The sequence below is a fragment of the Convolutriloba macropyga genome, chromosome 13 (assembly GCF_964194025.1).
Source record: "Convolutriloba macropyga chromosome 13, txConMacr16.3, whole genome shotgun sequence".
NCBI lineage: Eukaryota > Metazoa > Xenacoelomorpha > Acoela > Convolutidae > Convolutriloba > Convolutriloba macropyga.
Genome location: NC_134480.1, coordinates 37,014,416 through 37,038,209, shown reverse-complemented (window position 1 = coordinate 37,038,209; position 23,794 = coordinate 37,014,416). Strand labels below are relative to the sequence as shown.

The window sequence follows — 23,794 nt, the reverse complement described above, 5'->3', positions numbered from 1 at the left end:
GCTATCGAGGATGCAACCGAGGAAACGGAACGAGATCGGCAAATCCGGAATAATCAAATGAAACTCCAATGGGAAATGAAATGCCAACAAATCACGGAGGCAGGCGTTTTGTGTATTAAAAGACCATGGTTTCTATGCGATTAGAAGTGTGTCTCACTCCTGTACCTCAGTATTGGAACGGAAGGAAGACGTCTTTTAAAGCCAAAAAATTTCCCCATGATAACATCTACGACCTCTCTACCCTCAAACTTTGGGAGACGATGGAAATAGCTTTCATACGACCCAGAAACATCACTTTTGATTGCTACGTCTTTTTCTCGAGGAAACAGAAAAAAGGTGAAGCTGTAGAACAATTCTACAGCATTTTGAAAGAGTTAGCGGAAAATTGTGATTTCGAAAGTCGAGGGGAATTATTAATCAGAGACATCTTTATCATTAATATGTTGGATGATGATATTCAACGTCAACTCCTGCGTGACACAGTAGACCCAGAAAGAGCCCTCAGTATAGTTGTCAATATGGAGATGGGACATCAAAACCAACAACGAATCTCATCCAACAACAACAACAACGCCTCTGGCAGTGCAATCAATGCCATACAATCCTTCAATAGATTTCGCGGCGCGAATGCACGCGGAAATCAAACAGGCAGAATTACAATCAATCGAGCAGCGATTGGTCAGTGTAGAGGTTGTGGCCAAACTTGGACTCCAACGCATCGTCAGGTTTGCCCCGCTTTGGGTAAGAAATCTAATCATAATGGTCTACTCAATCATTTCGCAAAGGTAGGTCGGAAAAAGTAAACTAATACAAGAAATTCTCGTCAAGATAATCGCATCAATCATGTAGAAAATTCTGAAAACACAGAGCAAAACGTAAATTCGGAGAATCAAAACGTTGATTATATAAACTATAATGAACAGTTTAATTCGGAATACAACTCTTCTGACAATAATTACGTTGCGGTGGCGGAAACTCTTAATACACCACCAATTGTATTGCAAAACATGACGACAACAATTGGAAATACGGATTGCCATTTGCTCCTTGATTCTGTTAGTGGCTGCACTATCATAAATATGTCACTTGCCAAGGAAATAATGTTTAACTGCATGCAAGCACAATGGTCAGAGAAAAAAACCACTTGAACTCAAATATTTTTCTAGCGATATAGTAGAAACACTTGGAACATTAAAAACACCAGTTCGTTGTAACAATTGGAAAATTCAAAAAGGAAAAGTCACGGTAGTTGTAGATGGTTTTCGACCCATCCTTGGACGTGATCTCTTCGATCAATTGGGAATGACTATCTCACAAAAGCCTTGCCCGAACATAGAGGTAAACACCGTTGAAGGCCCTTGTGCAATAAAACAATCCCTAGCCAAAAACTTTCCGGAATTCATTTCAAGAATTGGTAAATCGAAACATCATACTGTCAACTCAAAATTCCATGGAAATTATTGTGCCGATCCATCTTCAACAAAAAGTAAAGATCGAACTCGAAAAATTGTTAAACGAAGGACATATTGAAAAATTAACAAAATTTTTCATACCTCCAATCGTCATCACAGTCAAAAAAGACCAATCAATCAAAATAGACTTAGATTCCAAAATTTTGAACAAAGCCATACACAAAAATAAGTAGCAGATCCCAAATGTCGATTCTTTGATTCAAACAAATACACAAACACTGTCAAACGCACCGCAGGAAACGGCTTATTTTGCGACACTCGATTTGCTCTACGCGTATAGCGAATTAAATTTTTATAGCGATACGGCCCGCCATTGTAACTTTAATATTGTGAGCGGAGATATGACTGGCACTTACAGCTTCAAAACGGGATTTTACGGATTAACTGATATGATGCCTGCCGATTTTCAAAAAGCAATCGCTTGTAGGCTCGCCGACCTGACCGATACATTCTGTTTTCTAGACAATATAGTGATAGTAAGTAGAGGCAGAATTGAAGATCATTTCGATCTCGTACAAAAATGCTTAATAAAATTAAATCAAGAAAATCTTCGAATTAATTTAGCAAAATGCCATTTTGCAAAAGATAAAATTGAATGGCTAGGAAACAGTATCAGTCAGACAAGAATAACACCATTATCCAATAAAACTGATGCCATCGAAAAATTATTATCACCCTCAAATCTCAAAAAATTGCGATCTTTTAAGCGATCAGTACATCGTCTCGGAAAATTTATTCCAAATCTATCGCAAATGTGTTACTCACTTAGACCTCTCCTTAAGAAAAACACAAAAAGTGTCTGGACAGATGAACATGAACAACATTTCAAGTTGATAAAAACGAAAAATGCCGAAACAACAGAAAATAAGCATTTTAACCCAGATCTAGAAACACGCATAAAATGCGATGCCTCTCGTAAAGGTTTAGGTTGTGCATTAGAGCAACGAACTCCGAACGGATGGCACACTGTAGCTTTCGCATCACGATTCTTAAATTCAGTTATTAAAGATCGTTATAGCCTTAATGAGCTTGAATTATTGGGTGTTGTTTGGTCTATCGAACACTTCAAATATTACCTTTATGGTAAGCCATTCAGAATCATAACCGATCACAGAGCTTTGTTATCTAAAATGAGAAATCCACTTATAAAACCAGCCTCAAATAACCCGAATTCTAATGACAAATTATGCAGTGAATTTGCACCGCGAAATCGAGAACACAATTACGCGAATCCGCGATTACGCAAAATGGCAATACAATTAGCAAATTAACACCAGATAACTCCAATTCCAATGCCCAAATCGAGACGGCAAACATTCCCCGCTCGCTTTTTGCCTTAAATCACTTCACCAATCAGTCGGATAAAAATCTCAATAGTTTCCAACGAGTTCCTAATAGCTTCCACAACGTATTGATGATGTCGAACTCTGATGAAGAAACACTCATGCAATTGAAACATTCTACAGCCTCAAATGTACGGTTTGCCGATAAAGCAGGCCCATCCACCGCTCCATCAGTACAAGCAACACCATCTACCCCAACACGGACACGGACACAACGACTGTGACTTCACCGTCAACAGATGATTTATACACGGACGCTTTCAACTTTGCCTTGTCAAAGATATTCTCCAGTACTTTAATGGCGAGCCTCACATCAAAGGATGCAATCCTCAAGGAAATCATGCACTGTGTGCTAACGGACAAAGAAGACAGGTGCCGCCAAATAAGCCCCTGCATACTTAGCTTTTGGAAGGACCTCCACGTAAATAACGGCTGTGTATGCATAGATGATCGCATCGCCCTCCACAACTCAATTAAAGACGCTTACGTGGAAGCGATACATGCCACACACCCAGGGAGTTGAGGGATGACGGACGTGGCAACACATGCATGGTGGCCGTACATGCATCGAGACATCATCACAAGAACGGCAAAATGTAACCCTTGCGTCAAAATTGGTAAAAATTTAAAGTCTATTATTCCTTCTAGCAAATGGGCCCCATTAAAATTGTGCAAAGTACCAAATGAAGAAATTCAAATTGATTTTGTCGGACCAATTTATAATGAAAAGAATCAAGAAGTCTATTTTCTCGCATGTAAAGATCGATTTTCTAAATTTCCAACAGCGGAGGTATTTGACAGAGCAAATGCAGATAATATTTTGAAACTCCCTCAAGGGTATGTTTTACTACACGGAATACCTCGTACGATTAGATTAGATCAAGCGCGGTGCCAAACTGGTCAACAAATTAAAGCAATTTGTAATCAAACTAATATGCAATTAATTGAACCTCCAATACACGACCACAGCGCAATTGGGCTAGTTGAAAGGCTAATTCAAACAATCAAGAATCGCTTAGCTTGTATTAAAACGGCGGAGCGAAATCACTTTAATTTGAAAGCATCGATAAACTCTATTATTTATCAACTCGGTATCTGTCGCCAGAAGACTATTAAAATCTCACCGTTTGAACCGCATTTTGGTAGAAAAGCGAATTTTCTTTTAAGTAATATTTCAACCGAACCTGACCCTAGTACTCTCACATATAAACCAAATTTTTTAAAAATTAAACATGGAGACAGTTCGCTGGGACGAGTTAATCTCGGATGAGCAATGGGACACTGAAGCAAGGATTGACAGCAAACTAGAGATAAACAGAGATCAACTAAGCAATGATGCGGTTCGACGATGTAATGCAGATCCTGATAAGGAATCACGAACGGTCCCACACCCAGATGTTGGTCAGGCAGTACCCAGAATTGAGGCCTCACTAACATTGAAATTGGCAAGAAAAACCCAAAAGTAAAAGATCTAAGAAAAATCTGGACGGTCTTTACGAGGTTCTGGCGCCCGGGTCATCGGTGATAAAATCAGACGATACACGTCCATAATAAAAGAACCGGGAAAACGTGAAGTAACCATAGGAAACTCTGATTTGGCTAAATTCGGAACCAAAGCAGTGAGACAAACAGACTTGCAGGTTTACGCTAAGAGAAGATCAAAAATACCATCAGGAAAAATCACAGAGGATCTGATAAATCAACACGCTAGAGAGGCAAGACGAAAGTTAGAGGGCAACAAAAAGACAAAACACAAGAAAATCGCTGATGACATGAGCGCAGTCTCTTCTATCCATTCGAATGTGTCAAGAGCGTTGCGAGTGCGATTGCCGACGAAACCGAAGAAAAACTTAGTACCCGCACAGCTGCAACCACCTACAGATAATTTGATTGATTTCGAATCGCCGATGGTCCTACCGCAGACATCTATAGTAATCGCGGAGCCACCGACCCGACCGAAGCGAAAGGCAGCCACTAAAGGTACGGAAGCTCTACAACCATCTCACAAACGAAAACGCTCCTCACCATCCGTAACTGAATCAGACTGAATCATTGGCGTCCACACAAATTTGTCCGCCAACCGTATCATCTACTTCGGCACCTTCACAACAAAAACGAAGGCAGATGATTAAGCAACAACAAAAGCAGAAAAAATCGAATGTATCAACAATTCAAAAAACAGCCGCCAGTAATCAAATATGGAACAATGTGGTACAGTCTTTTCAAACTCAATACTACGTCTCTCCAATTTATGAAGAACCCGAAACATCAATGACAGTTGGCGAGGCGGAACGCATCTATGAAAGTGACTATGATTAAACTCTCCACAAACATTATAGTATTAATTATAGTAACCAGCGCATATTTTATTAATTTCCTGATAAACTACTTCGTTGTTTATTTTTGTTGAGGTAGAAATGTGATATAGTTTACATTGGGCCATTGATATTGTAGTGCTAAACCCCCTATTTTTATTTAATCTTGAATATAGTTCATTTTCATCATTTTAGTACCAATTTGTTCAATCCTGTTTTGAAGATCAAATAATCCTCATTCATGCCTGCTAAATTTATTTAATTAACGTTGTGATTTAATTGTCTGTTCATATTGTCTGCTCATTCTGTTTTACCGCAAATTTCCAATTTTAGTTATGATCAAATTGCTGATCAAAATTCTGTAGTTCTTATTTATTCATTCTCTTCAATCTAAATTCAATTTTCAGTTGACTCTCTTTATTTCGAATTTCGTTCCGCGGATCACTCAATCCAAAATATCAAATACAAGAATAGTGTTGCTAAGCGAAATACTAGTCTAAAAGTTAACGCTGTATTTGCGACGCGAATACCACTTAAAAGGACTCAGAAAGCTTAATCCACTAAGCACAAATTTTAGTAGTGGAAACGCTCCGCGAAATCACTAATAATTTCGCAACAACTAGTATCATAAATCCGCTCCGCAAATCTACCCGAATACAGAAAACGATTTCTGTACGACAAAACTCAAGACAAACTCCTATAGAAAAAACAGAACGGAATGATTTCTCTTTATCAGGTAAAACTTCATGGCTCCGGTCAGTAATCCATTAATATAAGGCTCAAACACCATTGACCGCTAGCAACCAGCTTGCTTGACGACCTACGGCTAAAACATAATGATAAAAACAGTTTTTATGAGAGGAACTTTTAGGTGACCCACTTTACCCCATTCTTTGCGAAAAATCAGAAATGTTACAAATGATCTTTGAGAGCAATTAAAGAGCTCGCAAAATTAATGTGAGTAATCTCATTAATTTAATTACAGTCGGTTATTGCCGGAATGATCTCAGAGGCAGAGCTCTGTCCATTTTTGGAGGTTCAACTGATGGTTATATATTACCACTGCGTTTTGAGAGTATCAGGTGTATGAAATCTTTGACCTCATGCAGGGGGTCATTCGAAAAAACTTTCTATCTCATAGAAGGATTTTGTATCTCTATAAGATAGAAAAAATTTTAATGGCACCTGTATAAGGTCAAAGATTTCATACACCTGATATTCTCAAAACGCAATGGTGATACATAACCATCAATTGAACATAACCATACTTGATTGCTTTGATTTCATAGTAATTGTTCTTTAGAAAGTCAGTATGGGCGTTATGAGATCATATACAATCCTTGTATCAAATTGAAGAAACTTCAACCAGGGAAACATATCAACTTTACTGTTCCATTGAGTACTGGATATTGCGTAGCTAAAATAGTACATATTGGACACTTTGGTAAAGCAAATTCAACTCATTGTAATCGTTCGGATCCAGCTCAACATAGCTAGCCCAAGCTCAAGTTAATCAAGTTCTGGCTAACCTTTGTCTTCTCGTCCAGTTCTGTGGTTTCCATCATCACCTCCCACTTATGCCACGAGCCATAGCTCTTCTTCAGAAACACATAGTCATAGACAGATCCTCTCTTCGGGATCAACAAATGTCGAGGAAATTTGAGATCCTTAGGCCTGAAACAGAATTGATTTAAAAATATACATTCTAAATAAACAAGACTCCTTAAGCTAATTCAGTGATTTTTAAATGATCATAATTAAACAAACATTGTTAACATTTCCTAAATTGGTCTTTCGTTGGATCAATTTTCTACTTCTTGTTCCGACTCGTAGTTTAGTGTTACTTTTTTTTCAATTGACTAGGTTTTGTTTACTCTAACTGCTAACCTGTGTACTGAAGCTTGAGAAATAGCAATTTATGCATTATCAATTATCACCAATCAGTAAAAATTGAAAATTTTGTGGGTGAATAGCTCAAAAGTGACGAAAAAACTATGAGTGTCTGCAGACATGATTTCATGATTGCCATGCAACTAAAATGATGAAACTCCTTAGTAGTCGAACTGTTCAAATATCGCAAGGTTCTCTTCAGTTTCTTAATTCAATTAGAAAACGACGTCATGGCAGCGCCAAAGATGAAAAAATTCAATTACTAATGAATATGAAAAAAATAAATGTCAGAGAAGAGTTTTTGTCATTCTCGATGTATCAAAATTAAGAATTTAAAAAGATTTTTTTCTGTCTCTATGGAAAATGCGCTCACAAAATGGACACACCGTTAGTTTTGCTGCCGAATACAAACATATTTTTCATTTCAATGTATTTGGGTACCTGGTGAAATAGTGAGGATTATTAAATTTTCCTTGTCAACTTTTCTTTGTAAAAAATTTGCAAAACAGCTTTTTGTAAGATTTTTAATAAACTTATATACGAGAACGTTATAGAGCAGAAAATGTGTGGGAAACAATCAGAACAAACAATTAAGTTAACTTGAAAACTGTTTTTAAAATTTTGTAGCAGCGCAATTTTGGATAGTGGGTTAAGTTATTACAATAGGAAATGTTAGTCTCATCGCATTACAAAATAAAAATGATTCATGAGCCTTTTTAAAATAAAGTAGAGCAGTTTTATCAAAAAATTCAAAACTAACCATCAAAAACAGCTTTGATAGTGCCTTCGTACTGCCATCAAAAAAATTTTGGAAGATCACAGCAAAGAAGGAGATGAATAAAATTGCAGTTAGAACTTTATTGCAATGTGCACAAAAATTTACCGCTTTTATCGGCTGTAACTTGACCGCAAAAAATTCAGTGGTTATCCGCTGCAACTTTTACCAGTGGTGCTACAGACAGCATTGTTAATTCATGTCCGAACAGTCTTGAAAACTTCCGGAAAGTTAATTTGAATAAGTAATAACTTGAATTTAAAGCCGAAGAACTAAAACAATTTTTTCAATTTTTACCAATAGCGAAACATCCAAACGAGATTAAACTTATTTCTATCGAAAAAAACATTCGGTTTCCTGGCCGAACAAATTTTCTTTTCTTTAACTTCCTCAATGATGATGATGGAAAAGTCCCCAATAAAAAAATTTTAAGATGTACTAACTTGATACTAACCAAAAAATTATCGTAGGTACTACAAAATTCTTCAAATAGGAATGAAAAGCGTCTAACAGGAGGAACTATAGCAACATTATCAGTATAAAACAGACAAGTATTTTGATGTCTATCTTGGCTTTTCAAGTCTTCAACTGAAAAAGGTAACGCCACAAAAATAGATTTCTCAAGCATCGTCAGAAATTCAATGCTAATTCGATTTTTCCAAAGCATTCATGGGCTCCATCAGTATCGAAAAATTACAGTAAAAAACAAAAATTCCAGAAGAAAGTATATAATAGTTCATAAAGTCTAATCAAAAGCTAGAATAACATAAAAGACCAGAGATATCAAAAAACAGCAAAACAAAAATCGCTTTTCATCTGATACGCTTGTGATGGTATGAACAACGCGCTAGTTAATTTTAGTTTTAACAAGTTGAAGATTCATAAAGATTTGGCATCAAACTGGTTTTATCTGAAATTCGAAATCAATAGGTCGCTCTGAAATTTAGAAATCATCGATATGAAAGAAGTTATGTAGAACTTTGGTTTTTTCTTTTAATTGTCGTAGTAGTATGCCTTTTGTGATTATTTGGCACTTCGATAGTAAGTAAACAAACTGTTTTAAGTAAAAATTTTTATTTTGGGATCAAATATGAAATAATGACATTTTGGGGAAAACTCAGATCAATGATGATATCGAAAAAGCAGAGGCAAATAATTTTCCAAAATAGTATTTTATCATCAAGTGTTAGTTATGATTTGAAGCCGAAAAAGTATTCTTTTTGATGTGATTATAGTGAGTTTCATTACGAAAAGCCCTCAAAGTTGTCTAGGATATTTATACTGAGGGGTTAATTTTGAAGTAGACTTGGTGATAACTTTTAGAGGTTTATTTTGCACCTTCGGTAAAAATTGGTTGATATCTTTTTTTTCCTAAAAGTAAGCGTTTTTGGTATTTACCAGAGTTTAATTGTGGCCTCTGTCCGGTAAGATCTTGCAAGATTTTTGTCAGAGACGGCTATGTAGGAAAGAATATTTCAAAACTCCACTGCGATTGAGTTTAATTTTGCAACAATCTGGCCAAAAGTTACAGAATAACCGTCTGTTTCAGAAAAAACTTAACATTTCTTCTGCGCGCATTGAGGTGGTGATGTTTGTGATACAACGCTTGTTTTTTGATAGATGTGTTCAAATCAATTTTACACTATCACCTTTCTTCCTTTCTCTGAAATTGCCACTTCAAACAAAAAACTTCATTAGGATGCAATTGACAGAAGTTCACAGAATTTAGCGCCGCGATGTGACTGAATGAGTTTTCACGACCGAATCAGAAGCCGCTCTTTTATTTGTACTTACTCCCACCATCCCCGAAGAATCGGTCTTTAACATGAACAAACACAAAACAGTGCATTGGTACTATACATAACACACAGACACACAATGGTCATAGCACACTAAACAACGTTTTACAATTGTGCAGTTATCAAAACGAAAACAAATATTTCCACTCGAAATGAAGTCAATAGGCATGAAACAATATCATTTCACAAAGTCTTGCATCATTTCAACTTACGGCTGGGTACATATTGGGTTACTACATTAGGCAAAGAAATGAATAAGATCAAAATTTAAAAATTTTAGACTTATAAATATCTCAGAGCTTATCAAAGAATACAAAATTAACTCAACGCATTCTAAATGGCTGTTAGTTCTCGTGGTTTAACTAAAAACGGGCTGCAAATTAAGTTCGCTTTACAAATAATTCAAAATGGGTACTGTCGAAAAATTAACTTTTTCTCGGTTTAATTTTCTTTATTTAAGAATAAATATTAAAACCAACTTACTTGGGATTGTTTTTGGCTCTTTCGTCTGAGTCGCAAATACTCTTGAAAAATTCTCCGAATCTGAAAAGATGCTCATTTTAACAGCAAAAAATAGAGTTTAATTCTGGAAAGAATTTTGCAAGAAGATCACGTGACCAACTTTTCCTTGCTGGCGCCCTGCAGACACCCCCCGATTCCCCATATGACACTGAAGAGAAACTGACACACGCACAGGGCCAACCTCTCCTCCTAAAATGTGAACACAACAGCACGTGAACAAAATAAATAGCAGAGTATTTTTTAAAGGGGAAAAGATCATTATTTCACCAAATTCAAAAGAAATTATACAGAGGTCCAAAAATATCGAAGACTGGAGAATGGAAAGAAATCTATGGAAATTGAAATAATCACGCATGTGACTCTGAGGAATTAATTGAGAACTTCTGGTATCAACCCTGATCTCGGGAGCATTTCGAGATCTCACCCAGAATTTCAGAATGACTTCTGCAGAGTCACGTACTTAAATCACGCATTTTGCATGTTTTAATGCCCAAAACGTTTTGTTTAAATTTTGACTTTGTTTAAACTGTCCTCAATACACGAATGTCTGGCATTATTAAATTCAAATTTCTGGCATTTCATCGCCATTTCAGACATTCATTGCAAAGCTTGCATGTGCCTGTTTTAATGTATTGCTTATAATTACTATAGATTATAGTTAGAAATATCATGTCGAGTACAAACGAAATCAGAGAAAAAACTATGTATAAAAACGTCTCGAGCAAAAATTTCAGTCTAAACATTTACATCACACACACGCATTAACTTACTTCCATTTGTTGCTGAAAGAAAACCAAATAATTAATACAAAGTAGTGATAATTGAGTTTAAAGCTTCTGAATGACGAAAATCAACACAAATTATCAAAATGAATTCAAATTCAAAGCGTATTAAGTTCTTTTTAACTTGATGAGCATTCAACTTGGTACCTGTATTCTTATTAGCGGTTTTGCTTGAAATTTAATTAAATTCTCTTTTTGTGTTCTGCAGATTGACGAAAACCTTCTGGTCAATTTTTACAAAAAAACTGTCACAATTGTAATTTTTTTTTCTTTATAACGCAATAAAAAGTGCTATTTAAAATGGTGTTTCAGTTTGAACAAAAAAAAGGATTTTTTGCCATTTTATCCAAAACTTGGCTACTTTAAGAAAAATTTGATCCTCAATTAATGCATCAAATTAATTGATTTTCAATGAACACGGTACAGTCCATCCAGAAAATTTACTCGGTACAATCCATCCCGACGATAGAGATAGGGCTCTATCTTCATTGCTTCGTATCGTGTCAATAATTTTTGAGCGTTGAATTTACTATTCTTATAGTTTAACAAGGATGCTCGTGAATGTGCGTTCGCACATGATGTTCCGACCTGAGCTCATCTACACTTTTGACTTAATTGTCAACCAAAGGAAGAGATAATAAAATAGATGTCTGAGTTTAAAAAAAAGTTTAAAAACCTAACTAATTATTGAATTACACAATGCCATGCCTCATTACGGCGCAGACGAGATCTTTCATTGAAAAAACCTACGAGAAAAAAAAAACAAACAAAAAAAGAGCAAAAACAAAAATCATCCATTAATTTTTTTAGAGCATGAGATTTTTTTTCAATATGACTTCAAAATATCAATAAAAATGAACAAATACAAAAAACCACGAAATTTCTGAGAAAACCGGTAGTATCAACGCCATTAAACTCAATTGCTTTCAGCGAAAGGCAATAAAAGCGCTCGATTGGAGCATAGGAGTTATGCCTCGATGAGACGACAAGGATGTGGGTCATTGACAAGCCATGGATACGATAAGACATTTCAATAAGTCATTGACTAAGAAAACAACAACAAATACAGGCAAAAACCAAAAATTCAGTAGAAAAGTGCGAGAATAAAGTGAGAATCATTTAAACCATTAGCTTGTCTCTGAAAAATTCATCTTTGATCAATTGAACGTCCTTACTAAGTCAATTGGAACTAACACTAATAAGATAATGTCATGAGATTTCAGAAGAATCAAAAACAAATCCAAAAATTTTCCAAATGTCCAAAAATTTAAGAACATTCGCTTATCGATTTTTTCAAACCCATAGTTAGAAGATAAAGCCGCAAAATAGATTATTTTGTTGAAGTAGGAAGAAGGAGTTCCGGTAATTACTGAGACGTTCGTACAAATCACGAAGATAAGTTTACGATTGGTTAAATTAAGTTAAGACTTAACAGCCATTAAAATCAATAGCTTTCAAAAGAAGTCAACAAATACGCTCAGTCATGACTCGATAGAAGGACAAAAATGTTTTTCATGCATGGGTAGTCAATAAGATATCACAATAAGTCTTATGACATTGAAAAAAAACAAATACGGGCAAAAACCAAAAAATCAGTAGAAAAGTTTGAGAAGAAAGTGTCGAAGCCATTTAAACCTTAAGCTTTTCTCTGAAAACTTCAACTATGATCCATTGAACGTCTTCCCTAAACAAACGGAAGCTATCTAAATTAGAATAATGTGATAAAATTTCAAAAGGATTCAAAAATACAAAACTAACCAAACATTTTAAAATTGTTTTTGAAAACTTGTGGCATCGAAGTCATAAAACCAATATTTAGAAGATAAAACCACTAAACAGATTAGTGTGGGTTACAGTAGAAAAAAGGGGATCCTATCAGTACTGAGGCTGACTTACAGTTTACAGAAATAAGCATGATTGGCTAAAGTTCAAAAAAATTTTTTGAAAAATTATATATAAAGTCTTAACAGCCATTAGCTGTCAAATCAAAGCACTGAATAGCTTCACCAATGCTTATGAAAAAACACATTTTACTCTTAGTCAACGATTCTATGGCATAGGGTGCCAAAAAATTATTAAAAACCTCAAAAAGAAAATCAAAATTTCATTAAAAATTACAAAAGCTCAAAGTCGAAGCCATAAAAACATGTGCGATTCCTTGAAAACGCGTTTTTTGTTCATTGGGCGTCATTTTATAGTAAATCAGGTTTATCATTAACCAAACATCGATATGAAAATTGAACAGTTTCTAGGTGACCTAAAAAAATAGGAAGTTTTTTTTTAAAAAAAAAGACATCTCTCAAATAGAATTCGATTTTATTTTATAGTAAACTTCCCTATGAGACCAGAACTAGTCTTTTATCACCTTTCGTATATTAGAAGTACGAACTTGATTCCTTTTGTGGCGTGAAGTGTAATTTTGAATGAAAAATTTTTAAAGAAAATATTATTATTTGAAGAAAAATTACACTAAAAGTGAACGAAGTCATACCAAATACCACGTGTTCACATAAAACTTCAATCAGCGATAACTCCTCGGAAAAAACGAAATTAAAAAAAACTTTTCAATTTCAATTTCTAGGCTGGACGAGCTTTTTACCACTCACATTTCTCTACGATGAATATATCGAACGGCCAAAATTGACTGAACAAAAAAAACCCATTTGAGTATATAATTCCTTCCCCCACAAGTGGGGTCGGAACAACAAGCTTTGTTTTTTAGGTTACTTCTAAAAGATTTACTTTTGAAGCCTCAGATTTGGGCCGTTGGTTAATGTCTCCAAAAAAAAATGCACACAAGTTTTTGAAAAAAAATCAAATTCCAAATTTGTAATAATTTCTCTTATTTGATTCTTCTTGAATTACAGAGGTCAGTTAAAACTTGCATAGTTTGATTGAGAGGTTGATATTAATAAATATTTTTATGAAAACTAGAGAGCATAAGTCATTTGAAGTCTTTCAAGTCTTTTGCAAAAACGATAAATTTTTGTTCCATTAATTCCTGCGACAGCTTTGATAAAAACAAGAGCACGAATTTTGAGAAACCGTCATTAAATAGCGTCCAAATTTCCATCAATCGCTCAAATTTTGGAGTATTTAATTAGAGTTTTGTAGTTGAAGTGCTCGAAGATTGCATAGCTCAGTTGTTCAAAGAATAATTAAAAATAAATATACGTAAACTATCGCGCAACAATTACAGTAACATTAACAACCTTTAACACAATCTGCATCAACGAAAATGACATCAACTTATGAAACAGTTGTTAATGATGATTGCATAGCTCAGTTGTCCAAAGAAAGTTTAAAAACTAATCTCGTAAACAATCGAGCAACATGAAAAGTAACAATAACATCCCTAAACACTAACCTGCAACAACAAAAACAACATCGAACTTATGAAGCATTCGTTAAAACACAATTGTTATGAAATACATAAGGGATTACAAACCAAAATTTTCTCAAAAAAAGGCAAAAAAACGAAACTTATTTTGATAAAGCAAACATATCCTGAAAAAGGTCGAATTAGCTGCCGAAATATAGTTAAGTGCTGAATAGCCGAATAACAATAGACAGCAACATGTAATAATTTAAAAAGATGGAAATCTTTAAAATATAACAAGACTCTTTTCAAAAACAATGTTCAAAATTTCCAATTTCATTTTACTCCAAAAGAAATGAAGCCCACAGAAGGCAATATTCTTTTTCAAAACATGCAGTCTTCCCCTATGACATAAGAAATTCATTAAGTGAGGCACGTAACGAAAAACAAAACTGATCACAAAACTCAGCAAAAAATTTTTGCCAATTAGCTTAACAAAAGGCGCAACGCATATGACAGCAGCAAAAAAAGCAGCAAAAACCGTTCTTTCAAGTTTTCCGGCGTGAAAAACAGTAAAACCAAAATTGAGTGTCAGACAACCAAACACAAAGAGAAACAAAGATTACCGCAATCTGTACTGAACGCGAGAAATAATTTAGCATCTCTAGTTTTCCGATGTGAAAATTCAAATTCTTGACGCAATCTTACTCCATCTTGCAAGCAAACTTCAGAGATTTTTTTGCACGATTGAACCTCTTGACTAGTGGTCTTGCCTACTTATGGAATTCTGATAATACGAAACAGTAGCATACAAGATACCCCAATGTAAAGTTGACGCACTCCACACAAGTTTCGAAATTAAAGGAACGTTGTCTCAAATTTTTATATGTTTCCTCCTTTATCTATTATTGAGTTTGAATTTGCGTCAAACAATAGAAAGAAAAAAATGTGAATAAAAATAAACTTTCTTATTCGTGTCAGACTTTTACAGAGTTCATCAACTTTGAATCGGGGTGTTAGTTACTGCTACGTATTTTCGGATTTTCAAAACTAAACAAGAAAATTAGCCAAGGGGATCAATGGCAAAAAAGTTCTCTGAAATGTGATTGCTCGTAAAAAGTAGGGGGTGCTAACTCACTTTTGACGTTCAGTATTGCTGCGCTCAGCTTACAGCTTCGCAGCTATGATTAACATCAGAACTTCAAATAAGGAAAAAAGTAAAATCCTCAGAAAAAGGTAAGCAAATCAGATTGCAAATTATTTTTTTGCTCGCAAGTTTAGGCAACATAAAGAACATTATCCCGAGAATTTCTTTCCTCATGACTCCTCGGCAAAAACTAACTTAAAAAAGTTTCAATTAGAAGCAGTCTTCCTTCGATGAGATTGTCTGTTATGCACCTCAAAGTTTTTAGTGGGAAAGATCTTACAAAAAACGCACTTTGCTCTTTTTAGGTGCAAAAAAACAGCAGATATAGAATTTTATAAAAATTGCTAATTCGCAATAATAAAACAATAGAGCCCTCATCTTCTCGAAACAAAATCCTTGAAGAGATCTTCCATTGAAACATGATGGAACTTACCATGACCCTAACAAGTCTTCTTTTAGTCAAAATTTGTTCGATACATTCTTTTATTGTCAATACATTGTCTACAAATACTTTATCGTTAAAAAACTTACTAGTTGACCTGTTTTAGTTCTGTTTACAGTCGAAGCTCTCGTCAAAGTTCATCTCATAACCCATTTCGGTCAAGCACGGTCTTTTCATGGACGGTATTTACATTTTCTAGATCTCGACTAAGGCAATGGTTGGTGGTTCTGTAATTATTTAATTGAAATATTGAATTTCAGTATTTTCTCAAACCAAACGAGCGTTCGGTAACACCACTTGAGAAACCAATCTCCTTAGTTCAAGAAATCGATCAAGGTTTCAGTATTATAATTATGATAAGAATGGAAACCAATTACGCCATCTTACCTGCAGTTTGAGTTCCAATTTAACTTTACTCCCAAAGAAATGAGGTCCACAGCAGGCAATATTCTTTTTTAAAACATGCAGTCTTCCCCTATGACATAAAAATTTCATTAAATGAGGCAAGTAACGAAAACAAAAAAGACTTCAAACTCGGCAAAAAAATTACGCCAATTCGCTTAACAAATGGCGCCACGCATATGACAGCACCAAAAAAGCAGCTAAACCGTTCTTGCTAACTTTCTGGCGTGAAAAACAGTAAAACCAAAATTGAGTGTCAAACAACCAAACAAAAAGAAAAACAAAGATCACCGCAATCTGTACTGAACGTCAGAAGTAATTTAGCATCTCTATTTTTCCTATGTGAAAATTCAATTTCTTGACGCAATCTTACCCCATCTTGCAATCAAACTTCAGAGATTTTTTTGCACCATTGCACCTCTTGACTAGTGGTCTTGCCTACTTATGAAATTCTGATAATACGAAACAGTAGCATACAAGATATCCCAATGCAAAATTGACGCAATCCACACAAGTTTCGAAATTAAAGGAACGTTGTCTCAAAATTTTATATGTTTTCTCGTTTGTTTATCTATTATTGAGTTTGCATTTGCGTCAAAGATTAGGGAGAAAAAAATGAAACTTTCTTATTCGTGTCAGACTCTACGAAGTTAATCAACTTTGCATCGGGGTGTAAGTTACTGTTAGGTATTTTTGGATTTTCAAAAATAAACAAGAAGATTAGCCAAGGGGATCAATGGCAAAAAAGTTCTCTGAAATCTGATTATTCGTGAAAAAATAGTGGGTGCTAACTCACTTTTGACGTTCAGTATAGCTGCGCTCAGAACATAGCCAAGATTATCCCGAGAATTTTTTTCGTTATGGTTCCTCGGCAAAAACTCATTTAAAAAATTTTTCAATTAGAAACAGTCTTCATTCGATGAGGTTGTCTGTTATGCACCTCTAAGTTTTTAGTGGGAAAGATTTTGCAAAAAAGGCACTTTGCTCTTTTTAGGTGCAAAAAACAGCAGAAATAAAATTTTATTGAAAAATTGCTAATTCGCAATAATAAAATAATAGAGCGCTCATTTTTTCGAAACAAATTCCATGAAGAGATCTTCCATTGAAACATGATGGGACTTACCATGACCCTAACAAGTCTTCTTTTTTAGTCAAAATTTGTTCGATACATTCTTTAATTGTCAATACATTGTCTATAAATGCTTTATCGTTAAAACACTATCTAGGTTGACCTGTTTTGGGTCTATTTACAGTCGAGGCTCACGCCAAAGTTCATCTCATAACCCATTTCAGTCAAGCACGGTCTTTTCATGGACGGTATTTACATTTTCTAGAACTCGACTAAGGCAATGGTTGGTGGTTTGGTAATTATTTAATTGAAACATTGAATTTCAGTATTTTCTCAAATCAAACGAGCGTTCGGTAACACTCCTCGAGAAGCCAATCTCCTTAGTTCAAGAAATCGATGAACGTTTCAGCATTATAATTATGATAAGCAAGAAAACCAATTACGCCATCTTACCTGCAGTTCGAGTTCCAATTTAACTTTACTCCCAAAGAAATGAAGCCCACAGCAGGCAATATTCTTTTTTAAAACATGCAGTCTTCCCCTATGACATAAGAATTCCTTTAAGTGAGGCAAGTAACGAAAACAAAAAAGACTTAAAACTCGGCAAAAAAATTACGCCATTTTGCTTAACAAATGGCGTCACGCATATGACAGCAGCACAAAAGCAGCTAAACCGCTCTTTCAAGTTTTCTGGCGTGAAAAACAGTAAAACCAAAATTGAGTGTCAAACAACCAAACAAAAAGAAAAACGAAGATCACCGCAATCTGTACAGAACGTCAGAAGTAATTTAGCATCTCTAGTTTTCCGATGTGAAAATTCAATTTCTTGACGCAATCTTACTCCATTTTGCAAAGAAACTTCAGAGATTTTTTTGCACCATTGAACCTCTTGACTAAGGGTCTTGCCTACATATGAAATTCTGATAATACGAAACAGTAGCATACAAGATATCCCAATGCAAAGTTGACGCAATCCACACAAGTTTCGAAATTAAAGGAACGTTGTCTCAAAATGTTATATGTATCCTCGTTTGTGTATCTATTATTGAGTTTGCATTTGCGTCAAACATTAGAGAGAAAAAATGTGAATAGAATGAAACTTTCTTATTCCTGTCAGACTTTTACGGAGTTCATCAACTTTGTATCGGGGTGTTAGTTACTGTTACGTATTTTTGGAATTTCAAAATTAAACAAGAAAATTAGGCAAGGGGATCAATGTCAAAAAATTCTCGGAAATCTGATTGCTCGTAAAAAGTAGGGGGTGCTAACTCAAATTTTGACGTGCAGTATAACTGCGCTCAGCTTACAGCTTCGCAGCTATGATTAACATCAGAACTTCAAATAAGGAAAAAAGTAAAATCCTCAGAAAATGGTAAGCAATTCAGATTGCAGATTTTTTTGCTCGCAAGTTGAGGCAACATAGCCAACATTATACCGAAAAAATCTTTCTTTATGATTCCTCGAGAAAAACTAAGTTCAAAAAATATTCAATTAGAAACAGTCTTCCTTCGATTAGGTTGCCTGTTATGCCACTCAAAGTTTTTACTGGGAAAGATCTTGCAAAAAACGCACTTTGCTCTCTTTTTAGGTGCGAAAAAACAGCAGATATAGAATTTTATTAAAAAAATTGCTAATTCGCAATAGTAAACCAATAGAGCGCTCATTTTCTCGAAAAAAACCATGAAGAGATCGTCCAATGAGACATGATGAAACTTATCTTGACCCTAACAAGTCTTCTTTTATTAGTCAAAATTTGTTCTATACATTCTTTAATTGTCAATACATTGTCTATAAATACTTTATCGTTAATTTACTTACTAGGTTGACCTGTTTTGGTTCTATTTACAGTCGAAGCTCTCGTCAAAGTTCATCTCATAACCCATTTCGGTCAAGCACGGTTTTTCATAGACGGTATGTACATTTTCTAGAACTCGACTAAGGCAATGGTTGGTGGTTTTGTAATTATATAATTGAAAGATTGAATTCCAGTATTTTCTCAAATCAAACGAGCGTTCGGTAACACCACTTGAGAAGCCAATCTCCTTAGTTCAAGAAATCGATGAAAGTTTCAGTATTATAATTATGAGAGGAATGGAAACCAATTACGCCATCTTACCTGCAGTTTGAGTTCCAATTTAACTTTACTCCCAAAGAAATGAGGCCCACAGCAGGCAATATTCTTTTTTAAAACATGCAGTCTTTCCCTATGACATAAGAAATTCATTAAGTGAGGCAAGTAACGAACACAAAAATGATTCCAAACTCGGCAAAAAAATTTACGCCAATTCGCTTAACAAATGGCGCCACGCATTTGACAGCAGAAAAAAAAGCAGCTAAACCGCTCTTTCAAACTTTCTGGCGTGAGAAACAGTAAAACCAAAATTGAGTGTCAAACAACCAAAAAAAGAAAAGCAAAGATCACCGCAATCTGTACTGAACGTCAGAAGTAATTTAGCATCTCTACTTTTGCTATGTGAAAATTCAATTTCTTGACGCAATCTTACTCCATCTTGCAATCAAACTTCAGAGAATTTTTGCTCCATTGCACCTCTTGACTAGTGGTCTTGCCTACTTATGAAATTCTGATAATACGAAACAGTAGCATACAAGATATCCCAATGCAAAGTTGACGCAATCCACACAAGTTTCGAAATTAAAGGAACGTTGTCTCAAAATGTTATATGTTTCCTCGTTTGTTTATTTATTATTGAGTTTGCATTTGCGTCAAACATTAGAAAGAAAAAAATGAAACTTTCTTATTCGTGTCAGACTTTTACGGAGTTAATCAACTTTGCATCGGGGTGTTAGTTACTGTTACGTATTTTTTTGGATTTTCAAAATTAAACAAGAAAATTAGCCAAGGGGATCAATGGCAAAAAAGTTCTCTGAAATCTGATTATTCGTAAAAAAATAGTGGGTGCTAACTCACTTTTCACGTTCAGTATAGCTGCGCTCAGCTTACAGCTTTGTAGTTATGATTAACATCAGAACTTCAACTAAGGAAAAAAGTAAAATCCTCAGAAAATGGTAAGCAAATCAGATTGCAGATTTTTTTTTGCTCGCAAGTTGAGGCAACATAGAGAACATTATCCCGAGAATTTCTTTCCTTATGATTCCTCGGCAAAAACTAACTTAAAAAAATTAAATTAGAAGCAGCCTTCCTTCGATGAGGTTGTCTGTTATGCACCTCAAAGTTTTTAGTGGGAAAGATCTTACAAAAAACGCACTTTGCTCTTTTTAGGTGCGAAAAACAACAGATATAGAATTTTATTAAAAAATTGCTAATACGCAATAATAAAACAATAGAGCGCTCATTTTCTCGAAACAAAATCCATGAAGAGATCTTCCATTGAAACATGATGGAACTTACCATGACCCTAACAAGTCTTCTTTTTTAGTCAAATATTGTTCGATACATTCTTTAATTGTCAATACATTGTCTATAAATACTTTATCGTTAATACATTTACTAGGTTGACCTGTTCTGGTTCTATTTACAGTCGAGGCTCTCGCCAAAGTTCATCTCATAACCCATTTCGGTCAAGTACGGTCTTTTCATGGACGGTATTTACATTTTCTAGATCTCTACTAAGGCAATGGTTGGTGGTTTTGTAATTTTTTAATTGAAAAATTGAATTTTAGTTTTTTCACATATCAAACGAGCGTTCGGTAACACTCCTTGAGAAGCCAATCTCCTTAGTCCAAAAAAATCGATGAACGTTTCAGTATTATAATTATGATAAGAATGGAAAACAATTACACCATCTTACCTGCATTTTGAGTTCCTTGTAAGCCTGTTTCTTGGCTGCTTCTTCGTCCTTGAGAGTGTCCTCCGATTCCAATGCCTCATCTTGATCCTCTGCCTGGATGTACGTATCCCTATTACATAAAACAGAGTTGCAACCAATCTGAAATTTGAGATCACCTTCTCATTAAATTTGATCATCGATTTTCAGAAAATAGCTGATAAGATAAGTTATCATAATATGACTTCTAACGGACAAAAAATTGTTCATTCAAACTTTTAACGAACGTTTGAATTGTTACACGTTTTATCCGTTTAGTCGGAATATGCGCTTGAAATCAGCCGACAAAATCTAGTTTTTTTTTTGAATATGCAGGTTTTTATGAAAAATTTCAAGTCATTGATTTTCAGCTATAAACTTCGAAATAAAAGAATTTCATTTGATTCGAACTAGTTGACATAACTCAAGAATAGGAATACACGTTAGGGATGTAACAGTGATCTTCATGCATTTTCCCAACAACTGTTTATCAAACTGTTACTCAATTCATACCATAGAAATAAATTTAAGATTTGTAATTGAGTAGATGTGAAATGACAAACTTGATCTGTTGCATGAAACTGCTGTAGAGTCGGATGAGGGATCCGACCAATTGCATGTTGCTCTGTCTGAACACCACCTGACACTCCTTCTGAACAAACTTCAGACACGGGTGGATCAGCCAATCAGCGCACAGCTTAAAACAATAACATTACCTATACATTGGACTCAGATTGACATTATCTGTCATTGACAATTGCAGCTGTGTTATCTGACCATTTTAATGCAGAACTTTAACAAAGCGGCTCGGTAATTTGCATCTGCACATAATGTTCCGACCCCGCTCAACCACGTTTTTGACTTAATTGTCCACCAAAAATAAAGAAACTTAAAGAAACCACCAAAACTTTCAAAAACCACTTTTTGTTCGGAAAAAATTGGTTAATCCAATTAAAAAATCGATTTACGCTCTAACCAACATACGATTGAAACAATAACTCATTGGAGAGCCGATGATAATTGCCAATAAGAAGAGTGAGAGACAAGACAAACAACAAAATCAAATAAAACAACAACCATTACTTACGACGAAAACTCAATGTCTATCCTTTAAAAAAAACACTTTCCAAAAACATCAAATTAAAAGTAAACTAAATCAAGTAACTTGCATTTTAACAGAAAAGAAATGGGAACTGCCTTTATTGAGAGTTGTTGAGAAGTAGATAGAAAACAAAAAGGGCAAGGTCAAAAAATACGTTTACACTTTTTCAAAACAAATAAATTCAAAGTCATGAAAGCAATTAGCTATCAACTGAAACCATTCATGGGCTTCATTTATAGCTTCATGCAAAACCATTGAGTTTTGTCATTATCCAGAAAGTAATACGACTACGAAAAGAACAAATACAGGCAAAAATCAAGAAGTCATTTCAATTTCGCGAGGAGACGGTGTCGAAGCCCATAAGATCAAAATCTATTCACTAAAAATATTGAATACACCCAACGCAATTTATTTCGACACCATTAATGTGATATGAGACTTGTTGTTAATGTGCCATTATTATAACGATTGGACATAACAGCAAAAGAGAACCAAGAAATGGAATATTCAAATAAATATAAAATTTATGAAAACTCTTAGTATACTCGCTGAAAATCAATCAATTAAATAAGAAAAAAGAATTAACACTACATTATATTTCCCTTGAAAAATTTTGTGACCTCTCTCTTTAAAGAAGCTACGCTTAAAGATTGCAAAAACAAGTTTGAAACTGGCTACTCTCAAAAAAACTGTTAACAATTTTTTGAAATCGAATTTTTAAAACCATAGCTCATATAAACCGTAAGTTTTCAACTGAAAAATTTTAAACAGTTTAACTTGATACTGCTTGGGAAGACAATTGCACATGTGTTATTATTACTATACATTACAAACGAAGCTACTGTTCAAGTCCAATGTTCGAAAACAGAAGTCAACAATCATTAACGGAGGTAAATGCTCGAACAGAATCTCAATACTCCTCTCCGAGTCGTAAAAACCAAGAGAAGGCCAATAATAGCCCCAGCTATTGCTGTGTGGCTATTAAAAAATCTTCGAAATTTTGTAATTTTAAAAATTTATAAGAAATTTTGAAATTCTATGCGTGACAGGCTTTCTGATGACACCATTCGCAATCCTGTACGATGCATGTATCAATTGGCAAAAATTGACTGAATAAAAAACCCAGTTGGGTATATAGTTCCCCCTCCCACTAAAGTGAGTCGGAACAACAAGTGCGGTCAAGGTAAAGCTTCATCTGTGGAAAATAATGGATAGCTTATAAAAATCTTGTAATTGAATTGTAAACATCTACAATATTAATGCATTATCTTTACAACTGGTTTTATAAATTACTCTATTTTTTCAGCGAAAAAAACTTGGCTGAGAGAGGAAGCCTTGATGAACAAAAAAGGCGAACAAAAGAAGGGCAACAAAAATACCCAAGTTGTGAAGTTAGCGACCGGTTGGCTTTACTGAGTACTCACACTTGGCGTACACGTAAGCCATGATGGTTCTAAATCAAAAAAGGTCACTTTTCACTGTAGTTGCGACTTCACTAACCCCTGTAACAAGTTGCCTGAAATTTCATTTCACATTTCGCTTACCCGGACCATATTTTTGTGATCCAGTGACAACTGCTCCGGAAGATTATTGTCAAACCAAGTCCTCAACAGAGGTTGCCATCCAAGCT

General features: G+C 34.8%; 1 protein-coding gene across 1 annotated transcript in view; it reads right to left on the bottom strand.

The window, feature by feature from the left end:
* Positions 1–23,794, bottom strand: part of LOC142351710 (dynein axonemal heavy chain 3-like) — a 282,726-nt gene that overhangs the window by 151,602 nt on the left and 107,330 nt on the right. Inside the window, exons 38-44 of the mRNA XM_075403853.1 lie at positions 23,709–23,792; positions 21,626–21,759; positions 21,048–21,156; positions 10,217–10,305; positions 10,078–10,137; positions 9,590–9,613; positions 6,660–6,804 (exon numbers count right to left, since the gene is read on the bottom strand). Of these exons, the coding sequence (XP_075259968.1) occupies positions 6,660–6,804; positions 9,590–9,613; positions 10,078–10,137; positions 10,217–10,305; positions 21,048–21,156; positions 21,626–21,759; positions 23,709–23,792 (645 nt within the window). The remainder of the gene's footprint in view (positions 1–6,659; positions 6,805–9,589; positions 9,614–10,077; positions 10,138–10,216; positions 10,306–21,047; positions 21,157–21,625; positions 21,760–23,708; positions 23,793–23,794) is intronic.